The following is a 10,193-nucleotide window of genomic DNA, read 5'->3' on the forward strand; positions in this document are numbered from 1 at the left end:
GAGGCTGCAGTGACTGGGAGCGGCCACTGTACTCCAGTCTGGGCGACAGAGTGAGACTCCCAACTCAAAAAAAAAAAGTATAGTGTCTCCAGGCATGGTGGCTCACACCTGTAATCCCAGCACTTTGGGAGGCAGAGGCAAGAGAATTGCCTGAGTCCAGAGGTTTAAAACCACCCTGGGCAACTTGGTGATACCTCATCTCTACAGTAAACCAAAAAATTAGCTGGGCATGTGGTGAATGCCTATAGCTCCAGCTACTTGGAAAGGCTGAGGCGGAAGGATCGCCGGAGCCCAGCAGTTTGAGGCTACGGTGGCCGCGAGCGTGCCACTGCACTCCAGTCTGGGTGACGAAGTGAGACTCCCAACTCAAATAAAAAGAAAAACAGAGGGGCTGTGAGGTCCTTTCCCATCCCAGCAGTCTAGCATGTTATGCTCTACCCTTAGAATACGGAGCACAGCAGGCTCACAAAATCAGAATATGAGTGAGTGTGTCTGTCTGAACCCTGATAGCCAGGCTCCAGCAGGAAGCTTATAGAATTGGCCACCCAAAGATAGAGGAAGTGCCACCATCTCAGGGACTTGGGGCCATGAGGACAGGTGGGAGGGAAGGGAAGAACACAGGGATTAATTGCATGCAGTAGGAAGACTGGAACTGACAGTGATTCTTGAGAAGTCACTTTCCCGCTCCATTTCCTGCTTTGTACAATGGGGGAAATGCTAGTACCTACTTCATGGGGTTCACGCCTCTTGAATTTTGAACCTAGTGAGTATGTTAATATTACCTGTTCAGAAATTGATGCACTATAAAACTTAACTAAAACGTCCTCTTTAGAAAGCGCTTTTAGATTTCTTAGAGTCTGTGTTTGTTTGCTAGGTGCTCATCGATGTTCCATGTTCAGACCTGGCTGAAGAATTACACCAAAGTTGTGCCACCGTCCAGGGGCTGCAGAACACACTCCAGCAGGTGCTTGATCAAAGAGAGGAAGCCCGTCAGTCCAAGCAGCTCCTGGAGCTTTATCTCCAGGCCTTGGAGAAGGAGGGTGGCCTCTTGTCAAAGCAGGAAGGTAGGGCTCTGTGCCAGGGGAGTTACGCTGAGAACTCAGGGCCAGGGAGCCTTTCCTTGAGAGGGGACCCTGTGTTTGCAATGCAGCCAGAAACCCTGAAGCTGCAGCTCCTGCGATCTTGGAATGACACGTTTCTCTCTCACCTGACAGATTACTCTGGTTGGTTGGTTGGTTGGTTGGTTGTATGGCTGCATGATCACGCAGCATGCTGATTTCTGTCTCACGTCTGCTTTGCAGAGTCCAAAGCTGCCTTTGGTGAAGAGGCGGATGTGGTGGACACGGGGATCAGCAGAGAGGTCTCTGAAATTGCACTGACAAGCCATATCCTCACTGCACTGAAGGAGAAGCCTGCTCCAGAGCTGAGTTTGTCTAGTCAGGATTTGGAGGTGGGCGAAAACCAGGGTCACTGAACTGCAGAGAATGACTCACCCAGAAGGTGCAGTACTAGCATGCAGAGGCACGTAGGGGGCTTTTGTTCACCTCTGCAGACTCTGATTCATAGCTCCCAGTTTGCTTATTACATATCAAAGAATTTACGAGCATCTCATTTAATCTTAATCAAAGTGGCTTTTTAAAAAATGGGTATACTTCCTCAGATCATCAAACAGTGACTGGTCCAAGGTCAGTAGTGAAATGACAACTTGACAGGAGGAATAGCAGGCTCCATCTTCTGAGATGGCTTCCAGTTCTGCCAATGGTCAGAGAAAACCCAGTCATGCCTAGGGCCTGTAATTATCTCATGAAAAGGCAGACCTGAAGGGACCATCATGTGCTGGCTGTCTAAGACCAGGAAACTAGAGGCTTGAGGAAAGGAACCCATTGGGGTGGGTGCTACTGCTTATTCTTTGTCCTCATCCCTGTCCCAAGTACCTCCCTGTTGTAGCCAGAAGGGAAGGAAACGATGTTGACTTGAGCTTGGCTAAACTTCCTATAGGTGAGGACTTTAGAGTCCTTCCAAGTAGGCTTCTCTCCAAGGATCCTTTCCTGTTGGTATTGTAAGAAAAGGCACATGACAGTTTACTGTGAAAGAAAACTGGCATTTCAGTGTTAAGAGATAACATAAACTAAGTCGGGCTTGGTGGCTCAGCCTATAATCCCACGCCTTTGGGAGGCTGAGGTGAGTGGATTGCCTGAGCCTGCAGGTTCGAGACCCGCCTGGGCAACTTGGCAAGCCCTCATCTCTACAGTAAATCAAAAAAATTAGCCGGGCGTGGTAGCGCGCACCTGTAGTTCCAGTTACTTGGAAGGCTGAGGTGGAAGGATCGCGGGAGCCCAGCAGATCAAAGCTATGGTGGCCGGGAGTGGCCATTGCACTCCGGTCTGGGTGACAGAGTCACCCAACTCAAAAAAAAAAGAGATAACATAAACTGATAGTGCCTAATTTCTCTCCCTTAAAAAAAAAAAAACTCAATGCCAGGCGTGGTGGCTCACGCCTATAATCCCAGCACTTTGGGAGGCTGAGGCCAGGAGTTCAAGACTAGCCTAGGCAACAGAGCAAGACCCTGTCTCTACCCAAAAAAAAGAAATCTCGAGAGCTGCAGGTGAGGATCACGGAAGTCATAGTTCTCAGTGGTTCTTATTCTTGCTGCAGTTGGTTACCAAGGAAGACCCCAAAGCACTGGCTGTGGCTTTGAACTGGGACATAAAGAAGACAGAAAGTGTCCAACAGGCCTGTAATAAGGAGCTCGCCCTGCGCCTGCAGCAGATACAGAGCTTGCATTCCCTCAGGAATATTTCAGCAAGGAAGAACTCACTACCTGGAGAGCTGCAGAATCCTAAACGAACCAGACAAGATCCCACATAGCTACAGCTGGAAATATGCCAAGGAAACCCCTGTGGCCTTGTTTTGTTATCTGTAGATGCCCTCAGCCTGATTATTTGACCATCATTATTGACCTCCTCCCTGCCTGAGAGCATGTAATAGAACAGACTGGAAGATTGGCTTTATGTCTCCTGCAGAAAAGCTAATCCAGGTCTCCACAGAAACTCTTCCACCAACTTTGAATGATACGGCTGTACCAACAATAGGCAATCTCCTCTAATTACACATGCTTATATTTACAGAGAACATAAAGGTCATTGTCAAGGACGGTGAGAAGAAATGGTCGTATTTTAGACTCATTATCCTTATTCAAAAGATCACTACAGAGTTTTAAGCACAGATAATGGTAGAGAGGGTGACATAGAGTGTTGCTTATGGCAACAAACTTGTTTCTCAAGTTAATGGATTCGTTTGTTTAAAGGCACATATTAAGTTTGCAGACCACAGGGACATACAGAGAGTCGACTTTACCATTTCTAATATCTGATTCAGTATTGTGAAATTATATCTGTTATCACTGTGAAACTTCAGTTTTCTAATATGTTTTATCAGCAGGGGGTATAAAGGTCATTAAAGCAATTTCCATGCGCTATGACTCCAAGTCTTCTTTGGGTACAAAGCAGGGCACTTCTGGTTTGTGTACCTCTTGTTTCTGAACAGACTTGTTCCGCAGATTTTGTAATCTACAAAACACTTTTTTTTTTTTTTTTTTTGAGTCTGAGTCTCACTCTGTCGCCCAGGCTGGGGTGCAGTGGCACACTCACAGCCAATGCAGCCTTGACCCGCTGGGCTCAGGTGATCCTCCACCTTAGCCTTCCAAGTAGCTGGAACTACAAGTGCGTGCCACCACACCCGGCTAATTTTCTGATTTTGTAGAGATGAGGTCTTGCCAAGTTGCACAGGCTGGTCTTGAACCTATGGGCTCAGGCAATCCTCAGATAATCCTCTCACTTTGGCCTCCCAAAGTTCTGGGATTACAGGTGTGAGCCACCATGCCCGGCCTATAAAACACTCTGACAGGGAAAAAATGATCAGTTATCACTGACTTATTTGTCTTTTTTTATGCATGCTTAAGGGAAAATAGAATGTTATTATAGATACATTGGCTAGTTATTAAGTAAATAAATATAATAAGTTCCAGGGTGAAGATGAGGTGCAGAAAAACAAACAGAACAAAAAGAACTGTTTCTTTCTCCTGTGATCTTCTTCAAGGAGGGCTAGATCTATTCAGCATCCTTCTCCTAATGCCTACTCCACCATTCTCACTTACTAGCCCCAGCATTTTCTTTTTTTATAGCTTTTGTTGCATGCCTCTTTAATTGTCCTTAAATAGAAGCTGATTACCTACCTACACTCATATTACAGAGGCATCAATATAATACTGCAAATGTAATATTTCAGATGCAAGAGGAAAGTAATTTCCCATAAAACGGCATGTATGTCATCTGGCATGACCAGAGGCACGTTGAGGCTGTCAGATGCTTGTACTATACTGTGAATCATTGTGCTTTTTTTTTTAAGTTGGCGTCCCACTCTCACCCAGGCTGGAGTGCAGTGGCATGCTCACAGCCACCACAGCCTCAACCTGCTGGGCTCTGGCGATCCTTCCACCTTAGCCTTCCAAGTAGCTGGAACTTCAAGCACATGCCACCGTGCCTTGCTCATTTTTTTTATTTATTGTAGAAACAAGAACTTGCCAAGTTCCCCAGGCTGGTCTCAAACCCCTAGGCTCAGGCAATCCTCACCTCCACCTCCCAAAGTGATGGGATTACAGGTATGAGCCACCGTGCCGGGTCAAATCACCAAGCATTTGACAGAGGCAGTCTGGCATGAATGTGCAGTGATTATCAGCTCAAGTACTACCAGCAGCATTGCCCTTGGCAGCGGGACTTACCAGAACAGTAAAGTTCTGAACAAAATAACATATCAAACCTTGACTATAAGTAGCTACATTCCCAGAAAATTCAGGATACATTAAAACTGAAAAACAACAAAAAAAACCACTTTGTGTTGATATATGAAACAGAATTAGGTTTCAGGCTATGATAATGTTAAACAGGTTTTCATTCATACGAATGTCCAAGATGACATCCGAGTGTCATGCAGGATATGGGACAATTCTTCCTGTCCTATGCATAGCAGGAAAACTAGCATCCCACCCCCGACCCACTCAATGCCAGGAGCAACCTCTAGTGACTAAGACTACTAAAAGCATCTCCACACATTTCCAAAATGCCCCTGGAGGAGCAGTAGTGCCCATTGAGGATTTCTCTAGGATTCTGTAGTCTGCTGTATGTTAGCACTTCACACAATCAAGCCTCCCAAATCTGGGTGAGCTAAGCAGGGTACTTAGCTTGTCATCTGTCATTTTATCCATGAGCAAAGTTGGGCTCAGTGAGGTTCAGTGCTACTTGCCTCATGTTACAAGGCTAATTAATTAGAGGCCTAGGATTCACAGGCAGGTCTAGTTCTGGCGCTCATCCCACTTCTCTGCAGTTTCTCTTAGGTCCATCCATTTCTGTATGCTACACCCAGATCACTGGTTTTTGGAGGGTTTTTTTGTTTTTTGTGTTTTGAGTTGGAGTCTCACTTTGTTGCCCAGGGGGGGAGTACAGTGGCACAAATTGTCACCCCCAGCGTCGACCTGCCCGGCTCTGGCGATCCTTCCGCCTCAGCCTTCCAAGTATCTGTAACTACAGGCACACACTACCATACCCAGCTAATTTTTTATTTATTTATTGTAGAGATGAGGTCTCGCCAAGTTGCCCGGATTGGTCTCAAACCCATGGGCTCGGCAATCTACTCGCCTCAGCCTCCCGAAGTCTTGCCAAGTTGCCCAGGCTGGTCTCAAAGCAGTTCTCTCACCTCTGCCTTCCAAAGTGCTGGGATTACAGGCTGAGCCACCGAACCCGGCCCAGATCACTAGTTTTACAGTATAATAAGTTGGAATTCTCTCCAACTGGGAAAGGCCCAATATAGGTACAAGTTCATTACCAAAGCATTTCCACCCACAGACATTGTGCTGGTGGTGTCGGAGTAAAAAATAAGCCTCCATGAACACCTTATGACTTGCTTGGTAGTAGACTGCATTCCAGAAATACAGAGTGGTGTCTCTATCATCAATTATATTGACACCTTCATTCATCTCTACCCTCCTAAATTACAAATATTTTCTTTCTGCCAGGCATGGTGGCTCACGCCTGTAATCCCAGCACTTTGGGAGACAGAGGTGAGAGAACTGGTTTGAGACCAGCCTGGGCAACTTGGCAAGACCTCGTCTCTACAATAAAATAAAAAGTTAGCTGGGTGTGGTGGCACATACCTGTAGTTCCAGCTACTTGGAAAGCTATGGTGGAAGGATCACCTGAGCCCAGCAGGTCGAAGCTGCAATGGCCGTGAGCATGCCACTGCACTCCAGCCTGGGCCACAGAGTGAGACTCCAACTCAATAAAAAAAATAAAAAAATTTTTATTTCTGTCAGATACACAGAGCTTCAGTTGACTGGTGTGGGTGTTGGTATTGTTATTCTATACTTTTAGCAAACCCACCAAGCACCTCAACTGGATAGAATCATGGAAAAAGTACTGTGAATTTGGGAGTGAAACAAACCTGCACTGAGTCTAACGTCTCAGAACCTTTGGTTCTAAAGCTCCAAGGTTGAAAGGGTTAAATGAAGTAGTGTAGAAGGAAGAGCCCAGTACCTAGCACATAGTAGACAGAGAAGCATGGTTCTCTTTCATTTTGAGGAGGCAGAAGAGATGGGGCAGGAGGCCTCTATCAAGAAGGCTGTAAAGCATAGATGTTAGTCTGCAAACCCCAGGCCACAGTAGTGAATGTGGATGCAAACACATTGCCCCTGGTACTGTTTACTTTCCCTTACCACTGTGCCTGCAGGCCTTGCAGAATAGAAACAGCAGCACAGCAATGTGTCTAAAGATAGGAAAAAGAGCCTGTAATCCAGCATTTTGGGAGGCTGAGGTGAGTGGATTGCCTGAGCCCACGGGTTCGAGACCCGCCTGGGCATCTTGGCGAGACCTCATCTCTACAATAAAATCAAAAATCAGCTGGGCATGGTAGTGCATGCCTGTAGTTCCAGCTACTTGGAAGGCTGAGGCGGAAGGATCGCTGGAGCCCAGCAGGTCGAGGCTGCGGTGGCCGGGAGAGTGCCACTGCATTCCAGTCTGGGCAACAGAGTGAGACTCCACCTCAAAAAAAAAAAAAAAAAAGATAGGAGAGAGACAGCAGGGCATGCCTGATCTTATGGTAGGAGAAAAGAATGTCAGAGAAAGCAGCGGGGACTAATGAACTCTACATCAGCCATATTCCATTCTTTCAAACGAAGTCAAATGTCGGTCCCCATTAGGCAGTTAGCTTTGACAGGAGCTTTGTTAATTACCACTTACCAACCTTTAATTTCTGGGTAAAAGCAAAAGAAAGAAACTAATGGAGTTTTCATTTTCCAGAGAGAAAGGAATAAAATAATAGTAGTCTGTTTTTTAAAAAACTGCTTTAATTACAAGAATTATTAATGTAACTTTAATAACGAGATTGCTTAGCTTTTTAATTTCCTAATTATGTATTCATTTTTTTCTTTTTGGGGGGGCTTCAGGGATTTTTCTCTACTTTATTTGTAGAGTTTTGCCTTAAATTATTTTGGCTGTATCTTATTCTACTTAAGATTTCTTTTTTTTTTTTCTTTTTGAGTCGGAGTCTCACTCTGTCGCCCAGACTGGACGACAGCCAGTCGTCCTGACCACCGCAGCCTCGCCCTGCTGGGCTCCTGCGATCCTTCTGCCTCAGTCTTCCAAGTAGCTGGAACTACAGGTGCGAGCTACCACACCCGGCTAAGTTTTTGATTTACTGTAGAGATGAGGTCTTGCCAAGTTGCCCAGGCGGGTCTCGAACCCGCAGGCTCAGGCAGTCCACTCTCTACTTAAGGTTTCTAAGGCCCTTAAAAATAATCCAGTCTGAACACCCATCCACTGCCTGAGTCCTCTACATAGCTCTGACAGTGAGGATGTCTATTCTGACTGAGAACCTCCGGTAAGGGGAACAGGCCCACTCCCTAGAAGGTACACCACATTTGCAGATTTCAGAACCTTAAAGTTGGCTGTTTGGTCAGGTGAGATCAGATAACACTTACACAATTACAATGAAGTGAACAACAGGTTAATGCATAGGCACTGAATTTTCTTCAATATTTTCCAATATCGTGTTACAAGAACTATCATTAAAAAAAAAAAAAAAAGACTAGGTTGTCCTCCAGCATATAATTATTTTACTAAGACAAAAATATGTAATTTTGGATCACTTAACTATTTAATTAAGAAATGCAAAATAGGCCAGGCATGGTGGCTCATACATGTAATCCCAGCACTTTGGGAGGCTGAGGTGGGAGGATCGCTTGATGCCAGGAGCTCAACATAGTGCTTGGGCAACATAGTGAGGCCTTGTCTCAAAAAAAAAAAAAAAAAAAGAAAGAAAGAAAAGAAATGCAAAATGGAGAAGATAAATTACTGTTTTTGCTACCCTTATAAGAAGTTAGAAATAGTGGGTTGAGCCGGGCTCAGTGGCTCAGCCTGTAATCCCGCGCCTTTGGGAGCCCGCGGGTTCGAGACCCGCCTGGGCAGGCGAGACCTCATCTCTACAATAAATCAAAAAATCAGCCGGGCGTGGTAGTGCATGCCTGTAATTCCAGCTACTCGGAAGGCTGAGGTGGAAGGATCTTCGGAGCCCAGCAGGTCGAGGCTGCAGTGGCCGGGAGGGGCCACTGCACTCCAGTCTGGGCGACCAAGTGAGACTCCAACTCAAAAAAAAAAAAAAAGAAAGAAATAGTGGGTTGTCCAACTATCCTTTGCCTCTCTTCCTTTTTAGTCTAGAAACAAATGCTGCTTATTCTTAGTACCTAAATGATTTTTGCTTTTCTGATTTATTTCTAGTGGAATCCATCTCTCTACTGATGAAGCTACCCATGTTGTTGAGACATGGGTTGGCGCTTCAAACAGGTGCTGCAGACACCAAGTTTAGTGTCTCCCCTAAGCTTCCTAGTCTGAGTTTTCTAAAGCCTGGAATACTTTGCCGTCAGCCCTGAAATAGGAATACTGTGAAGGAACTATTGTCAAATGCTTGTCATCCTCAATTTTTTTCAGCAATTAAGGATCTATTCCAGCCAGATATGGTGGCATGTACCTGTAGTCCTAGCTACTCAAGAGGCTGAGGCAGGAGGATCACCTGAGCCGTTTGAAGCTGCAATGAGCTATGATCATGCCACTGCCCTCCAGCCTGGGCAACAGAGCAAGACCCCTAATCTACACATTTGACTACTTATATTGGACTACATAAAGGTAGACTTTAAGAAAGGTCTATTAAAAATCTCATGGTAGTAAATTACCATTTTATCCTAATTTACTAATCCTGGGCATATTAATCTGGTCTAACATGTAATGAATGCCAGTTAACATATGATTAAGTCCCCTGAACTAGGGGAGGCTTAGACTTGATAGATTTCCTGGTAGTATCATTAGTAGAACCTCATTATCCTACAAATACTACTTAGTTAAAAGGCAAAACCCCCATCCTAAGGAGGGTATGGATGACCCCAAGTGAAAACCTGTAAAACATTGAGCATGGTTTTCTTCTAGAAACCTTAAAAAACAAAGTTCTGAAGGCTAGCTGGCCTCTCAGGCAAGCATCTTCCACTAGTATACTGACCCATTACTGATCGCCTAAAGCTGCTGTGTTTGGAAGTGTGGATGCTGCTAAGTCTTTTTCATCTCATTATGCCTTATTCAGCTAGTAATTATGAATATGAGCTCAGCTTCGTGGAAGACAGAAGGGAATGTAAGCAGTCATACTCAGTGAGTCTGCTCCCTTGATGTCCAGAGAAGAGAATAATGTTCCCCGTGCTCTTCTGGTTTTCCCAGTATTAGGCCTGACTGGCAGAAACTTTCTGAAACTCCAGGTATAGATCGCTAAGCTTCAAAGTTTAGCATCTACACTGGGCATGGTGGCTCATGCCTGTAATCCCAGCAACTCTGGACATGTATAGCAAGAGCATGTCTCTGAAAAAAAATTTTTTTTTTTTAAGTAAGAGTCTCACTCTTGCCCAGGCTAGAGTGCAGTGGCATACTCACGGTCACTGCAGCCTCAACCTGCTGGGCTCAGGTGATCCTTCCGCTTCAACCTTCCAAGTAGCTGGAACTACAGACATGCACCACCATGCCCGACTCATTTTTTTATTTATTGTAGAGCTGAGGTCTTGCCAAGTTGTCCAGGCTGGTCTTGAACCCCTGGGCTCAGGCAGTCCT

The 10,193-nt window shown here is 45.4% G+C and overlaps 1 protein-coding gene across 1 annotated transcript in view; it reads left to right on the forward strand.

Annotated features, from left to right (window-relative positions):
* DFFA (DNA fragmentation factor subunit alpha) overlaps positions 1–3,478 on the forward strand; it is an 11,489-nt gene extending 8,011 nt beyond the window's left edge. Inside the window, exons 4-6 of the mRNA XM_008064946.1 lie at positions 875–1,064; positions 1,302–1,450; positions 2,656–3,478. Of these exons, the coding sequence (XP_008063137.1) occupies positions 875–1,064; positions 1,302–1,450; positions 2,656–2,868 (552 nt within the window). The 3' untranslated portion in view covers positions 2,869–3,478. The remainder of the gene's footprint in view (positions 1–874; positions 1,065–1,301; positions 1,451–2,655) is intronic.
* Positions 3,479–10,193: the final 6,715 nt, after the last annotated feature.

The sequence above is a fragment of the Carlito syrichta genome, unplaced genomic scaffold, assembly GCF_000164805.1.
Source record: "Carlito syrichta isolate Samal-C Ts95f unplaced genomic scaffold, Tarsius_syrichta-2.0.1 Scaffold308112, whole genome shotgun sequence".
NCBI lineage: Eukaryota > Metazoa > Chordata > Mammalia > Primates > Tarsiidae > Carlito > Carlito syrichta.